We start from the raw sequence: 16630 nt of genomic DNA on the forward strand, positions 1-16630 counted from the left end.
CAAACATAGTGTTAGTATAAAACAATTTGATTTGTTCATTTCTTTTTTCTTTCATAGACTACTTTTGAAAATAAAGAAAACTTTTACGAAAATAAAATTTTGAAGTTGAAATTGTTCCACCAAGAAAAGCGTGCAACAAAATTATCATAAACTAACACAAATGAGATTTTGTTTAACAAAATCACATCATCTTTTTAAAAGTCAGTTCAAACAATTTTTTTCGGTTGCGAAATCGAGCGTTAAGATTTAGCTAAAATATTAAAGTTTTCCAAATAGAGTAGGATATTACACTAAAATTCTAACATATTTTCAAATCTTCCAAAATTTTATAATAAATTTTAGGGGTTTTAACAGCTATGACCTAAAATAGAATGACTTATTACAAGTTTGATCTATTATCAAATTTTTCATAAATATCTCAATGAAAGACCATCCAAAAATGAAAGAAGGAAAGTAGACCAAGATTTGCATTTATTAGATATCATAAGTAATTATGGTATGTAATTCTATTATGGTAAATATTATAATCAAAATTAACCCATAATTAATTTTTTTTTGTGATTTTGTTAAAAAATTATTCATCCTTTCATCTCTCTCCTTTCATCTCTCTCCTTCCATTATTTCTTATTCTGTTCATCTTCTTCAAATTTTTGGTGAATAAGGGTTTATGGTTATATACAAAATTTGTTAAAGTATATGAAAAATATATAGTATATTACGTAGTTCATACTTTCGAAATTTTATAGGGTATATGAAACATATAGTATATTATGTAATTCATGTTTCGAAAACTTTTTAGGGTATATGAAAAATATATAGCATATTATGTAGTTTCCAATCAACAAATTAGAGTATATGAAAAAATATATAATATATTACGAAAAATATATAGTATACTATGTAGGTATATGAAAAATATAAAACGTGGAAAGAAAATGTAAAAAAATTAAATGAAATTTTGAGATATTTATTTAAAATTTTCTTTAAAGTAGGTAATTTTTTTAAATATTTCTTAATCTTATTATTATTTTGTCATAATTAATTTTAAAACATAGAATAATTCTTCTTATTATTATTTCAACACAACCTCCATTCTCACCGTTTGATCTTCATTTCCGACCATGATCCCGAACGTCTCATCTCGAAAGGCGATAATAGAATTTCACTCGTTGATTTTGGCTTACGTGATAACTCCCACATTTACATCTTTTTCTGTCCCCTCGATGTCAATTGAAGCTCGTCGATTCTTCTTTACTTCTTCTTTTAGCGTCGGATGAAAATTGATGATGTTTTACGTGATGAAAATAATATTGATGATTTATTATATGTTAAACTTAATAATTATGATAGTTTATAATTATTCTAAAAATATACTAAATTCTAATAAATCCTAAACAAGGTAATAAATTTTATTTTAGGACGTTAATGAAATTTTCTAACCAAATTAGGTCTTTTTTCTAAATGTTTATAAATTTTAACTTTTTTTTAATACCATTTAGAAAACTTTTGAAAAATTGGTTAAAAATTTGAAAGACTTATATCAAACTTTCAAATTTGATTAGGTTAACTATAACTTTCTTGAATTTTTCTTCAAATTTTATATAATTTTTTAATAAAATTTCTCAAATCTTCATCCCAATTAATTTGTTTCATAATTGTATAAACTTTCAAATAAATTTGCGACAACATTTTTATATAAAATTTGGGAACATTATGGTAGAAAATTTAGCTATCGGTAAAAGATCTAGAAAGATCGTCTAATATTTGAAAAAAATATTGTATTCATTTTGTTTATCCCGACGAGATTAAAGTGAGGAAAATTCAAAATTATCAAAATTTTAAGTTTTCTCATATAATTTTACCCTAAACCAAACTCCATATAAACCTTTTTCCCCAAATATCGGTATCCCCATATAGTTTATAAAAAAAAAAAAAAAAAAAAACTAGTTAGGATTTGAGAAGATTTAAAATTTTGTAGAATTTCAATGTAATTTCCACGAAAAAGACCCAAAATAATTTGAAAAATTTTAATCTGTTAGCAAAATTTTATTCGTCAATCTCATATGAGATGTACTTCACACTACACTCATCCTATACATCCTCTTCAAGAAAAAGTATTAGAGAAAAATATATTTTAAAAAGAAAAAATAAAAACAAAATTTATAATGCCCAAGTTGTATTCGCACCACGGGGGAAACCAATCTTTTTATTTTGGTGAGGTCAAGTAACCTAATCATCATACTAAATTTGTCTAAAAGGCGCACAAAAGATAAGATTTAATTATCTCACCCTTCCGAACTCTTTCACCACTTAAATATTAGAGTATGTATAACAAACATCATACTAGCGTACAAGTTTTATCTTTTGCAAACTATGTTCTTTATTTGTTTATAAAGAGTTTGGTGTCACGTGAATGTCATATCTATTTGGTATCAACATAGTAAATCATTTAATGAGTTTCTAAATATTGAATTAAGGAGGATAGAGTTTAACATAATTGAAAATAAGTCAGTTAAACGATTTAAATCCCCTTGCTACGTTTTATATTGTTTATTAAAATAGTTAAAGAAAGTATTCCAAAAGCTTCTAGGAGTAGTTGGTGGCCATTTTGAAGAACACCCATAATATTATTCTCATTATTCCCAATTAATTCAATTCAAGAACACCCAAGATGGTTTCTAGGGGTAGTACATTAACATTATTGTCTTTTCTTAGGATTGTTTCAGAATCTTTAACATTATTCTTCTCTGGTGGCTAAATTCAATAACTAGGGTGGTTTTTCCTATTTAGGAAGAAAAAGGGCAAATTTCTTTTATGGAATATGGTTTCCATTCTTTTGCTACCATAAGAATTGCATAAGATAGACAAAAAGATCTAGAAAAAAACAGTTCATAACACTTTTTTTTTTTTTTTTTTTTCATATTGCGAATATGACGAATATGACAAATTAGACGGCTATCAGAAACTTATTGTAGGGCTATTAGAGAGTTATCTACTCCTAAATTTGTTATTTTTGCAATTAAGAAAATGTAGTGAAATGTGCTTTATTTTCGTAATTTCTTTTGGTATTTTTGCAAAACCCCATTTCTCTTTTGTTTATATTTTCTATATTTTTTAAAAAATTGTTATAATAAAATATTTAAATTAAACAAAAATTATAATGTTAAAATATAATTTGATATCCAATTTTCTTATAACAATATTAGATATAGAAAATCATAATATGTGATTTTATGATGAGTTAAATACTAAAAAATGACGTCTTACAGTTGACTTAAATAAAATATAATTTGAATACTAAAATATCATTCATTTTAAATATTAACTTTATAAACTAAACAACGTTTTTTTTTTATAATGTTATTTTAAAAATTATTGTAAAAAATGAGGTAAAAGTGAAACAATTGACAAAAAAAATAGTTAGAGAAGTCGTGGACACCGTCATGACTAGGCAAAGTCGTAGATGGGGTCTACGACTTCGCTGACGTGTCCACTAAAGTCGTGGACCACGGGTTCATGAGCCATTCTTTTTTTTTTTTGTCTCTTTATATATAATAAATCTCAACGTCCTAAAAATATCATTCCTTAATTATTAAATTAAAATATTTAATTATTTCCTTTCTAGAAATCTTAATGGTGAGTTTAAAAAATTTATTTAAAAATTTCCTTATTAAATTAAAATTTTAAATATTAAAAATAGAAAGAGAAAAAAATAGAAATTATAACTTATTGAAAAATAAATAGTATAATTATACTAAAATAAATATTAAATATCGTTGATATTTTTATCAAAATAAATACCTTATCGTTTGTTGATATTAAATAGTATAATTATACCAAAATAAATATTAGTATAATTATATTTATTTTGGTATAATTATACTGTTTATTTTTTAATAAGGTATAATTTCTATTCCTTTCTCTTTTTATTTTTAATATTTAATTTTTTTTATTGAATTATGGAAATATTTTAATTTTGAATTTGATTAATAAGGGATTTTGTTAATAATTCAATAAAGAAAATTTTAAATAATTTTTTTTTAAATTTATAATTAATATTTTTAGAAAGAAAATAATCAAATATTTTAATTTAATAATTAAGAAATAATATTTTTAGGAGGTTGAGATTTAATAATGGTACAATTTTAGAATGTTGAGACTTATATTTTTTGGAGGTTGAAATTTATTAAGGGTGATTATATATAAAGAAAATAAAAATAATAATAAAATAAGAGGACGTGGATGGGGTCCAGTGAGCGAAGTCGAGGACCCCGTCTACTACTTTGCCTAGTCGTGGATCGTGCACGACTTCCTTACCCTATTTTTGTTAATTGTTTCACTCGTATCTCATTTTTGACAATAAATAATATTATTAAAAAAGAAGTTCTAAACTAAATTCATATATGTTTAGATAAGCCATGTTAATCACATGACAAATTGACTATAATATTCCATTTATTTTCTGAGATAATTCAAAGCATTCTCGTGAGAAAAAAATTGATCCTCTATTAGCCATAATTAATGTGTATCAATTTAGTTGAGATTGGACGGCCAAAGTTTTACAAAAAAATATTGCTACAGTTCCAACAGCACTTACAATTTTTTATGTCAAATAATTAAAAAATAGCAACACTGAATTGATTTTTTTAACCCAAAAATCTAATGTATAAAAGCAAATAAAAAAGAAAAAAACTCATTGATTAAAACAAAAAAAAAATACAAGAATAAGGTATATATCTGTGTAGACAACTACAAATTAATAAAATAATACAGAACCTACCTCTATACAAAGAAACTTTGCTCACTAAAACCATTTTCAAAAAAATGAAATTATATTTAGACTAAAACTTCCCAACACCTTCTTAGAGAAGAATGAAAGAAAAAATCACATTTTTGGTGTTATTTGGTATAGTCTGTTGTACCAAATGGAGTGTAATATCATATGAAACATATCATACTTTTGAGGCTTTGCATGCCATAGAAAATGAGGCTGCAACTTCTTCACCCTCATTTGCATCTCCCTATACCTTTTCTCTGGTATTGAAAGGAGGATTTTCTTCAGATTCGGAATGTCTTTCTCTGCTACGAAAACCGCAAACGATTCCCAGTTAAGAACCTCAAACAGCGGAGGCACAAAGTTATCTGAAATGATCACGGGAACACATTCGTACAATATGGATTCAACGACTCGGGGGCTGTTCACTTCGTAACCTTTGGCACAGATGCAGTATTTGCTGTTCTTCATGTGCCACAGGTAGTTCTTGGAACCTTTGACCTTTGGCATCCGGCCAGAAATTTTCATGTCGGGATCTTTCCCTTCCCAATATTCTAGGAGAATTGACCGTAAGTAGCCGTGCATGCTTCCTGCAAAGAAGGCGAGGATTGGTCTCTTCGATGAAGGATTGCCACCAACATCTCTTAGAGGATTACGAGCAATGCGGACAAATGTTTCGGGAAGGGATACATCCTTGCCAAAAACGAAACCTTCTTTGACATCAGAGTTGCACAAAGCTCTTATGCACTTCGCCATGTATTTCCTGGTTTCTGCAGGCGCCTGAGGTCATCGCATATATACATTAGCAAATCAAATTAACAGTATTCTAATTCATGGTGATTGAGGGCTCCGAACACACATTACAAAAAAAATGCATAGCAGTCTTCTCTTGTCCTAGCATATGCAAAATTTAAAAACTGCAACATATGAAATGGAATTTGTGTTTAGGAAAGGATATGAGCGTAAATGACCAGAATGAAGAGGGAAGTACCCAATCGTGACATGCAACGAGAAAATGATCGGCTCCTCCGGTTCTGTTCCAGTAAGGATATTTTGCAGCAATGAAGTCCAAGTAGTTCTTGAGGTGTTGTATGAGGTTCTTATGGCTGTGTGAGTCGCGCACGTATAAGACCTCTTCCAATTGTCGAGAGCTGAACGGCAAGTAAAATAGATGAGCTTTTCTTGGGTTCTTTGTAACGAATTTTTTGTTCGATTCTAGTATCTTCATAAACCACCCCTCGGAAGCATAGATACTCTGGAGCGGACCCTGGTGAAATATTGGTCTCTCTCCTTCTCTATAAATATACACTTTGAGAGTACTCTCCATTAGTTCATAGCTCCTGCAAAATAGGATGCTACATAAATAAACAACATCTAGCTATTTGCAAAACTGAGTCCATGCAGGAATTATAGGGAACCTTTTGAAAAGAGAAATATTTCGAAACAGAGGAGCGTAAAGATTTGGGTCGTTTTCTATCACGGGTGCGTTCTCTATCTGTAATTTTGCTTGCAGCAGTTCTTGATCAGCAGTTGAAGACCAACTTGGTACCTGTAAATAATTAAAGTGGTACACCAGAGAATTGTTTAATCCGACCTCGATTTTGAGAGAGACATTCCATTAAGACAGAAAATGTTTCAGCACTTACAAGTGGACTGTTTGACCGACTTTCTACCAACAAATTGTCCATATCAGCTATTGTATATACTCCTGAGAAAGGTACTTTAGGCACTTTCTTCTCCTCAGAGACTGACTTGTTTTTCGATGTACTGCTATCACTGTGCAATTGCTCAGTTTTCACACTCTTATCAGGTTTATCAGAAGTGTTGGGAGCATTTGATCCAACAAACACGTCGTGGCTTGATGTATTCGAAGCAATATTACTTGTATTCTCCATTATCAATGAAGATGAACTAATTGGTGGAACTGCAGGCAATGCTGCAAAGTTATCGGCCCTCGATATATTCATAGCGATATTACTTGTATCCCTCACTATCCATGAAGACGAACTTGTTGGTGGAACTGCAGGTGAGGTTGCAAAGTTATCACCTGAGTGATTATTATACCCTAACGTTGAAACATAGCTTTCCGTCCCATCTATTCCCATTGAATCATTTCCTAAAGACTTGTCTTTCCCATCGAAGCTTTGATTATGTCCTTGCAAATCTCCATATATAGATTCCTCATCAACATGCTCCATTAAATCTCCGGATGAGGAAGTATTGTTACCATCACCATCTATGTCCAATTCTAACGACTCTTTCAGGGTATGATCTTGTTCTGGTACAAATTCATTATCTCTTTGTTCTTCAAGGGGGGAATCAGCAACAATCTCAGTCTTCAATTTTGGTTCACCAACAGGGGATTGAGAGCTGCCTTCTTCGATAACCGAAACCTTACCAGCAGAAAGTAAAGAAGACAGAGAAAACCCATATGGAAGCTCAAAATATTGGAAAGCCAAAATCATAGCAAACATAAGCCCCATCAGCCACAGCACTCTTTTTGTACCGATTCGTGACATCGAAAAGAGTTCTTGACCCATTTTGAAAAACTGTGTGATTGATCCTTTCAAGAGTTCTAATGACCATAATCAAACCTTGCAGATATTTTAAAACCCCAGACCAGGATGGAAAACACCCTGTCATAAATATTAAAAAGGAAAATTATAATATGATTCATTCCTCTGTTAATATACCAAGAATAAAGACAGCAACCACAAGCAATAATGGAAGGAAAGAAGAACAAAAACAAAGAGAGCTAAAAAATTGAAATTATAACAACATCATGCACTAAAAGTAAAAATACTGGCTGGCTCATTCAAGGTTTTCACATTGAATTCATTGCCATTAAAGTAAAACAGATCTACAAGATTTGTAAGATCTGTCTCACCAACATCAGGAAAATTTCTAACTTGATGAAACCAACTAAAAGAAAAGGATTCCTCCGTTATTATGATGAAAAATGAAACACCCAGACATAGATATGAAAAGGAAAAACTATAACATGACTCATTTCTTTGCTAATATACCAAGAACAAAAACAGCAAGATATACATTAATGGGGGAATAAATCAAATAAAGAAATAAGTTTTGAAATTGTAACTCCATCATGCTATAAAAGCATTATTAATGTTTCGATTAAGCACAATATAAAAGCTGATAATGGTAGAGTTACTAGATTTATAACATCCAATTTTTGTAAATTGTAAGTTGAAAGAAATTATTCACGAAAAAATTCCATCAATATTTTAAAATGCTGTTGAGCTGCATTTAATTTCTGCCATTTTTGAATTTGGGAAAGCATCAAGTTAATAAAAATCAACTCATACGGAGGTAATCTTCCATCTACAAGCAAGCAGAAATCCAAGATTTCAAATCTACAACAACAACAAAATCAAATTGAAAAAAGAAAAGAATCAAGACAAATTGAACCCATGATCTGGTGCATGCAAGAAAGCAAAACGCAAACAAAAAACCCACAAGAACCACATCCATTAACACAAAACACTGTGAAAAAAAATCTATCAATCGAATTCCTAAAACCCAGAGACGATCTCAAATAGCACATCAGAAAACACTTGATTCCTCTACAAACCAACAAAAAATTCCAAAGTAAATAAATTAAAAGAGAAAACAAGATTCAAACCTTCCGAAAAAGAAATGAACTCACGAAATGGTTTTCGAGCGGCGACCTTAAGAGTTGCGATTCAGAGTAGACTTTTAAATTTCTCTTCTGGGATCGATTCACGTGGTTCCTCAGGATTGAAACAAATAACGAAAATCGATTCGAATACTGAGGAGCTACGTGGCTTCTACAGGACTCAGGAAATGGTTGGAGAATGTGAAGAAATTGAATATGAAGTGTCGTTTTGCTACTTTGCTTGCTGCTTATGCTACTGATTTTGCTGCCTTTGTGTTTTGTGTTAACAAATTATATTTAATGGTTTTGGAAGAAGGACGGCCGGAAAAGAGAGGCCGTCGATTTGATGTTTTCCGTTGATGAGCGATCGCCGCCGCCGATTTGGTCAAAAGAGACGGCGGTATCGGTCGCCGTCATTTGGGCACAAACCAACGGTTTCATTTGTCTCGCTTTCTTACAAGCTGCCGAGGAAATCGCTTTCTAAATCTTTGTTTATGTTTTTTTAATAAATTTATTTGTAAATTCTTTAGTGCATTTGGTAATGTTTTTTATAAATAACTTAAATCACAATTTTTTTCTTACTATAATTAAATTATAAATTTGTTCCTTTTGATAATGAGACTTTGAATATTTGTTATCTTTTTGTTATCCTCCACTAATTTTAATTTCAACAACAATAGTATTCAATTTTTGTGGATGTTCTTATGAATTTGACATTAACTTAAGGGGTAAATTGATATTTTCTTTGTATATGGCTAAAAATCTAAAAAAACAAACAAACAAACACACACAAAAAATAAGCATAAAAATTATCTAATATAAATATACTATATTGTTTTGAAAACCTTTATTTACTATTCAAATTTATTTAATTCAAACCACAAGTATTTTAGGTAGTTTAATTTAATATTTTTTTTAAAAATCTCTTTCTTAGCTGGAAATGTTTTTTTTTTTTTGTTTGAAGTTTAAATTTGGGAATGGTATTTTCAAACTGTGGAAAATGGTCTCTTAATTTTGTCATAATTTTAATCAATTAATTAATTAGATATATTTAGAATTAGTTTGTTAATTTTATGTAAATGAATGCCCAATACTCTTCTCATTTATGGTATTTAATATGGCTCTTTACATCTTAGATTCTAATCAATTATTCTGACTGCTCTCCTAGGTCAACTTTTATGATTTAGAGTATCTATTTTTAGCCATTTATTAATTTCAATTCCAATATATATATATATTTTATATATATAAGAGAAATTTAAAACTTATATAGGCTATAAATAGTTTAATAATTTTTAAAATACTAAATTTCCACACTCTAATCCATGTCGTTTATTAAAGAAAAATTCTTATGATAGAAATTTATTGGTGTTTATCTAATAAACATTTATCTATCAAACTTTTTCAATATTTATCAATAATATATATGAAGTTTGCTATAATTTTATAATATTTTAATTTTTCTGTTTAGATTTTTTTTCCCGCTAGATTTGCAATCGGATCCTTAAGGGGGCGTTTGGGGTTAGGGTTAGTATTGTGGGTTTACGTTAGCCCAACCCTAACCCCTATTTGGGTCCAGTATTAAGGAAACCTATTTCCTTATCACAGTTTCATTCTCCCTAAACGACCGAAACCCTCCCCTGCCTCTTCACCTTCAATTCGTGTTTACCTTTTCTCCTCAATCCGTGTTCATTTGAAACCCTTTTCCCCTTCCTTCCTAATTCTCCCTCATCAAATCCCCTCAAATCTCCCTCTTTGGTTGTGTGTTCTTCCTCTTTCAGTGTGTTCTTTCTCTTTGGGTGTGTTCTCCCTATTTGGTTGTGTGTTCTCCCTCAAGAAATCGTTGAATCATTGTTTCGTCGTGTGTTCTCCCTCAATCCATCTTCATGCAAAAATGGTTTTCTATTCGTTCAATCCGTTTGTTTTGTTGTGTGTTTTCCCTATTTGGTTGAATCGTTGAATCATTTTTTTCTCCTTATTTCATTCTCTGTTCTTCCTCAATCCGTCTTCATGCAAATGGATTTTGGGTTTTGGGTTTCGCCGATTGGGGACGATTCGTATAGCCGAATCTCCATCTACATCTCTCTCATCCGTCTTTCTCACTCCCGAAAGGATCTGTCGTGTTTGTTGAAGCCGACCCTTCCACGGCGTTGGCTCCAAACACGATAACCTTTTGGTCATGGTTTTGCCTTCAAATACGTTTTGTTGAAGGCGACCCTAAAATAAAATCCTTGCCGCTCGAGGTTCCATTGTTGTGGTTGGGTGTTTCGCTTGCCATTTCGTCATCTGGATCTGATAAGACAGAAACTTTCACCATTTTCTGCCAATGGTTGCCGATCGAGCTTGGTAGGGAGGTATTGGACTCTTTTTCAATCCATCAATATATGTATGTAGCCCGATTTGTTGATTCTCTTCTGATTTAATCTGGCTATGTTGTAATGTATGTTGGGATTGCATTCTGTCTTCTTCCTTTATGTTGTACAAAATTTTGTTGGCCTTCCATTCTGTGTTATGTGCTTACTTTCTTTCAGTTTACTTTGGTTTACTTGTTGATTAGGTTTTGTTTGTGTCAGTTTAGTTTGGTTTACTTTGTTTCCCTTCAATTTTTTTTTTCCTTTCATTATGTATATTACGATTTTGAAAAAATCTCTTCATTTGTGTTGTCTCTTCAATTGTTTGTCTTATCTTTTCATGTGTACTTGGTTGCAGAATAGCTTCTAATATCTACTTTTGACTGTTGTTTGACTTATCTTGTAGCCTACTTTTGTAGAGATTCCCTTGCCTTTTCTTGGTTGGGTCATTTATTTGCATATTTAATCCTCATATCCTCTATATAAACTTCCTTTTATGCTTATGATTTACCACTTCCATTTCTCAATGCTTGGCTCTTTCCTTCATATTCTTCTTCTTTTTCGTAGGTAAATGGTTCTAAGTTTTTCATACTTCTTTCTCATCATACTTTCTGCCTTGTTGTCTCACGGTTTCTGTCCTAGTTTGTTTTCAATGTTTGTATGTCCACTATGTTTGTATGTCTTATTCTTTCACGATTTGTATGCCTATGTTTGTATGTCTTGTTCTCTCTCAGTTTCTGCGTTGTTCTCTCACCCTTTCAGCCCTCTTTTGTATGTCCAAAATGTTGTATGTTATGGACAGTTTTTTTACGTATGTTGGTGTCATATTTATCACCTACTTTCTGCCTATTTTTTTACATGTGTTTCTGCATTTATTGTTTGTTTTTTTATCCCTCTTAATTGATGTTTCAACCACTATGAAATCTGGTTCAAGTTATGAAATCTGGTTCAAGTTATTGAACTGATTTCTAAACTCTGAGGCTGCTTAATATTTGTTTTCAAATTTTATTTTTTGTTTTCAATGTTTTTTTTTCGTTTCAATATCGGGTTAGTGGTTCTCAATACAAGGTATGCATTTTCTGTTTTTTTTTCAATTATGTTGCATTTGAAAACGTGTATTGTTTTCGGCCTCACTTATATACTAATTTGTTCATTTTCTTTTTTCAGAACGTCCCCGATTATCCCACACTTATAAGAGGTATTATGGCTTAGGCATATGTACATTAAACTTCCATGTTGTATTTCTTCATTTTATTACATTATAGATTATGTGTGTGTGTATTTTTACAGATTATTTGTTTTGTAATAATTTATTTTCATGGACATTTCATTTATATAATCAATTAATATTATTTTTCTTTCCATTGTATGTTTTCAATATTTGTTTAAATTAAACTTTCACGTCCAACAAACGTCCTTTGAACAAATTTTCATACCAGTGTTTATAACTAAGACAAATAAAGCAAATAACTTAATAAATTAACATACCGATGTTTATAAGTTCACATTTTTTATGAAAAAAGTTTTCAAAGTTTTAACAATCCTTGTAAGTAAGACAAATAAAGCAATTAACTTAACATCGTATTATAGTTATAAGTTCACAATTTTTTTGTGAAAATAAAATTTTCAATGTTTTAATAATCCTTTTAAGTAACACAAATAAAGCAATTAACTTAAGACCATACTATAGTTTATAAGTTCACAAATTTTTTGAATAAAATTTTTTCAATGTTTGTACAATCCTTCTAAGTAACACAAATAAAGCAATTAACTTAACACCATACTACTTACAAACCAAAGACGTTCTTCTCTTACATACCAAAAAAAAAAGTTTGAAAATAATATTTTTATCATAACGTTCTTCTCTCACATATGATTTTTCTAATACCTATGACACGTTGTACTTACAATTTTCATACGGCCTTTAGAATGCAACCGGTATTTTAAAATAACGTTCAAAACAAGTTATTTGTTTTATATTAATACACAAACAAAGTAAGATTGAAACATTCGTACATATGTTATTTGTTTTTTGTACGTAAGTTTTAAGTAAAGTTACAACTTTTTGTACACAAGATGGAAACATTTCATACATGACATGTATTGCATATTAAATAGGGGGTTTAACAAATTACTAAGTTTAGGGTATTAGTAAGTGCGTAATAAGCTTTAATTAGGGATTTTTCACAATGTATATGAATATTGTACTAATTCACTTAGTACATATTTTTTAGGAAACTTTACATAGTTTGTAATGGATTAACAAACACTCATTGGCGTCCTAACTGCGTTCACGCTGGCCCAACGTCAGATGTTACTAACGTTGGAGCTACTAATGAATGACAATAGGCGTATCACACATACACCGTCCGATACACGCCATAGAATAAGGTAGCTTGCTTACTTTCACATGATACACGAGTCAGATTTTGTGTGTCGCCAAAGCACGCGAATGGACAGGCGAACATTCGCAATTCTATGTCATTTACTTTGGACTGTATCTGGTCTTTCGTCCACCGAGATTATCGACGTTGAGGAAATGGTAGCAATGTTCTTGCACGTTCTTGCCCATGACGTGAAGAACCGCGTCATTCAAAGGGAATTTGTACGGTCGGATGAGACAGTATCGTGACATTTTAACCTTGTACTGTTGTCTGTCGTCCGACTATACGAGGAGTTGATAAAGAGACCTGTTCCGGTGACAAACAACTGTAATGATCAACGTTGAAAGTGTTTTGAGGTGGAGTGTTTAATGGAGTTGGTGTCAATGGGGGGATGGAAATCGGATGATGGTACGTTCCGGCCAAGTTACCTGGCCTAGTTGGTACGCATGATGGCGGAGAAACTACCTGGATGTCAGGTCCGCGCAACGACTGTAATTGACTGTAGAATAAAGACACTGAAGTGGACATTCCAGGCCATCGCCGAAATGCGGAGGCCAACGTGCAGTGGCTTTAGGTGGAACGATGAAGAGAAATGTATCATTGCGGAGAAAGAATTATTTGATAATTGGGTTAGGGTAAGGAAAATAATATAAACGTCATACAACGTTTGCAATGTACATTTACTTCACAATTTTTCTATCAGTACTCATAAGTGATCTTTTTTTCTCTTCGCAGTCACATCCTGCAGCAAAGGGACTCCTAAACAAATTGTTTCCGTATTACGGCGAACTTACATATGTGTTTGGTCGCGATAGGACGACTGGTCGGTTCACTGAGACATTCATCGACGTGGGGTCTAACGAGCCTGGAGAGTATAACGGATTTGATATGGCAGATGGAAACGAGGAGTTCCGCCCGTGTAGAACTGGAGGATTGACCTGTCGCAGGACGATGTACGCGCATCACGACCTTCTCGCGCTTTAGAGGGTAGGACCGGATCGAGTGGATCCAAGAGGAAGAGGGGAAGTCAGCGAGAGGTGGATGTTGAAGGCATACATCTGGTGCTCGACCAAACAAACGAGCAACTCAGAATGATTGCAGAGTGACCTGCACGAGCCCTTGTCAATGACAACCATGTGCGCACGGAATTCTTCTGCATATTGCGTGAGATGCCGAAACTAACGAATTTGGATAGGACGCTATTGTAAAGACATCTTCTGTCTCGTATGGACGATCTCTGGGGTTTCGTACTCATACTTAAGGATGAGAGGGAGGGATTTTGTAGAGTTCTACGTGACATGACGAGATAGTTTATGTATGTACTGACCTGAGTTGCTTCTTATTTGCTTACTTGTTTTTTTCTGTATGATATTGACTGTTTATGTTTTTGCTATTGTAGACAACTATTTTTTTTCCTTCATAATGTTTATTTAAAATTAAGGAAAATAGTCACAATTTCACCCAAGCGTTATACCAGGTAATTTATATATGTTCAAAATAGGGGGACATCGCTATCGCCAATTATAAATAGGAAAGAATTAATTTGTCTTTCTAAAAAATGAATTTTAATAAATTTTTCACAATATATTCAGAAATTAATTCCAAATTTGGTCAATTGTCTTTACTAATTTAATAACATTACACATAAAATAAATTATTTGCAATAAGACGGGTTCGACACTTTCGTAAAAAAGTATGTAATAAGAATTTTTTTATAATCATATTTACAATCTCATTTAAAAAATATTATACTACATAAAAGAAATTTATTAACTCAATCCATATAACACTTTACCCAAATAAATTTTACCATAAATTTCACATAAACCTACTCACCTAACCCTTCCCCCAAACACATTTTATTCATAACACTACCATAATCCATCCCACATAATCCTTCCTCCAAACATCTCTTATCATAAAACTACATTTCTAAACCCTTTCCCAAACAAGAATTATGATAAAACTAACCTAGTTTTATCATAACACTAACCCTTCCATAAATGAAATGGATTAGGCTCCAATTTTCCATTTCTTTATGACTGCATGAATGCTTGGCCCAAAAGTAGGACCTGAGCGCAAAAGGGTTTTAGAATTGAATGGGCTTTAGGCCCAACATTGGGCTCTAGGTGGTCTATCATCCAAAATCGTTGTTAAGTGTAGGTTTTTTTTAGAATAGTTGTAAAATTTAAAGTTTCCAAGGCTTGCTTATGCCCATGAGAGGTTACAACCAAAAGGTTTATGCCGATGAAAATATTGAAGTGTCTCTTAACAAACAAAAGCAAGTTTATAATAGTTTCTATTATTATGTTAGTTTTGTCGATGCTTTTATGTGTGGGCAAAAAACGTGGGCCTATATATGTCCATCCATGGAGCTTCATAAGTTTCCTTAATTTCAAAATCTTAAATTAAAATCTAAATGTCTAATTAAACTTTCATCGCATCTCCCACTATGCAATTCTCTTTTAAATCCACAAAATATAATACGATAGTATTATTATACTTTTATGTTATCGTAATAATTAACTCTTTTCTCTTAACAAGTCAAAATGAATTTAGTTCAATAGTAATTGACATGCCTTCGCTATCTTCAAATTGAATATTTGATCTTGATCCATTTTCATAAATATTGTACTAAAAAACAACTATTATCTCACACAAATTCGACTGTTTTTAGCATATTCTCCCTACAAAAGTAGAAATTATTGATATTTAAGGAAAGACATCGACAAAACTATTCTTTGATAATGCGCGTAATTTTGGCACGCCGATAAAGGGTTTTCCAATGATAATATTCTAGCAGCAAACAAATTTCATCTAAATAATCTTAGTTGGATTGTGTTGTTTTTTTTTTTTCTTTCTAAAACCTTGTTGTTGTAGAGAGGTTCAAATGATTCACTCTCTACACATTGTTAAATTGAAAATAATTAATAATAAACTACTCAAGTATATTATCTTAATAAGAACTAAAAGACTAACCCGTATTTTTATTAATATCTTAAAAGATTATTAGAGACAACAAACCTTGTGATGTGTGTGTGTATATATATATATCTTTTATTTCACCAAAAAGGTCATATGTTTATATGATTAAACACTCGACTTTTAATAGAGGCCAACTTAAAGATTTTTATTTCAACCAGAGAGGAAACATAAGTGGATGAACTTTTGAGGTTACAGCATCTTCTTAGGGAGAGACAACATCATAACAAAAACCCTAAATTTACTCATTTTAATTCTTTACAATTTTAGCTAATTCATTTCTAAATGGTATAAAATGTCCTTTTAATTATTTGCAAATTGCAATATGTGAGGACACACTTGGCCTTTTCTTGGACAAAACATTATATAGGGGTGAAAAAAGAGAGAGGATATTTTTTAAATGTCTTAGCAATGTTGGGAAATTGGGAGGCTTAGTGAGTGTAGCTAGAGTTTGTTCTCTCGTTTTGAAAAGAATATATATACGTTTAGGTGTAACTCCATT

At 31.4% G+C, this 16630-nt stretch overlaps 1 protein-coding gene across 3 annotated transcripts; it reads right to left on the reverse strand.

The window, feature by feature from the left end:
- Positions 1–4677: 4677 nt before the first annotated feature.
- On the reverse strand, positions 4678–8880 carry LOC103492674 (probable glycosyltransferase At5g03795). 3 transcript variants are annotated; one of them, XM_008453143.3, is made up of 5 exons: positions 8464–8880; positions 6421–7410; positions 6193–6323; positions 5766–6114; positions 4678–5554 (listed from the first exon to the last, which is right to left on the reverse strand). In XM_008453143.3, the coding sequence occupies exons 2-5, from the start codon at positions 7312–7314 to the stop codon at positions 4886–4888; spliced, it is 2043 nt and encodes a 680-aa protein (XP_008451365.1). In that variant the 5' UTR covers positions 7315–7410; positions 8464–8880; the 3' UTR covers positions 4678–4885. The 3 variants fall into 3 exon arrangements, with proteins under 3 accessions (XP_008451365.1, XP_008451364.1, XP_008451363.1); XM_008453142.3 differs by having other exon boundaries at positions 8442–8880; XM_008453141.3 differs by having other exon boundaries at positions 8418–8880.
- Positions 8881–16630: the final 7750 nt, after the last annotated feature.

Source organism: Cucumis melo, chromosome 1 (assembly GCF_025177605.1).
Source record: "Cucumis melo cultivar AY chromosome 1, USDA_Cmelo_AY_1.0, whole genome shotgun sequence".
NCBI classification, from domain to species: domain Eukaryota; kingdom Viridiplantae; phylum Streptophyta; class Magnoliopsida; order Cucurbitales; family Cucurbitaceae; genus Cucumis; species Cucumis melo.

What these genes read in the sequence shown, in the direction of transcription:
- LOC103492674 (XM_008453143.3), bottom strand. Translation starts at nt 7,314, where the DNA reads ATGGGTCAAGAACTCTTTTCGATGTCACGAATCGGTACAAAAAGAGTG. An exon ending in AATATTTCTCTTTTCAAAAG is followed by an intron (nt 6,115 to 6,192) that starts GTTCCCTATAAT and finishes CCTATTTTGCAG; the next exon opens with GAGCTATGAACTAATGGAGA. An exon ending in TCGTTGCATGTCACGATTGG is followed by an intron (nt 5,555 to 5,765) that starts GTACTTCCCTCT and finishes CGATGACCTCAG; the next exon opens with GCGCCTGCAGAAACCAGGAA.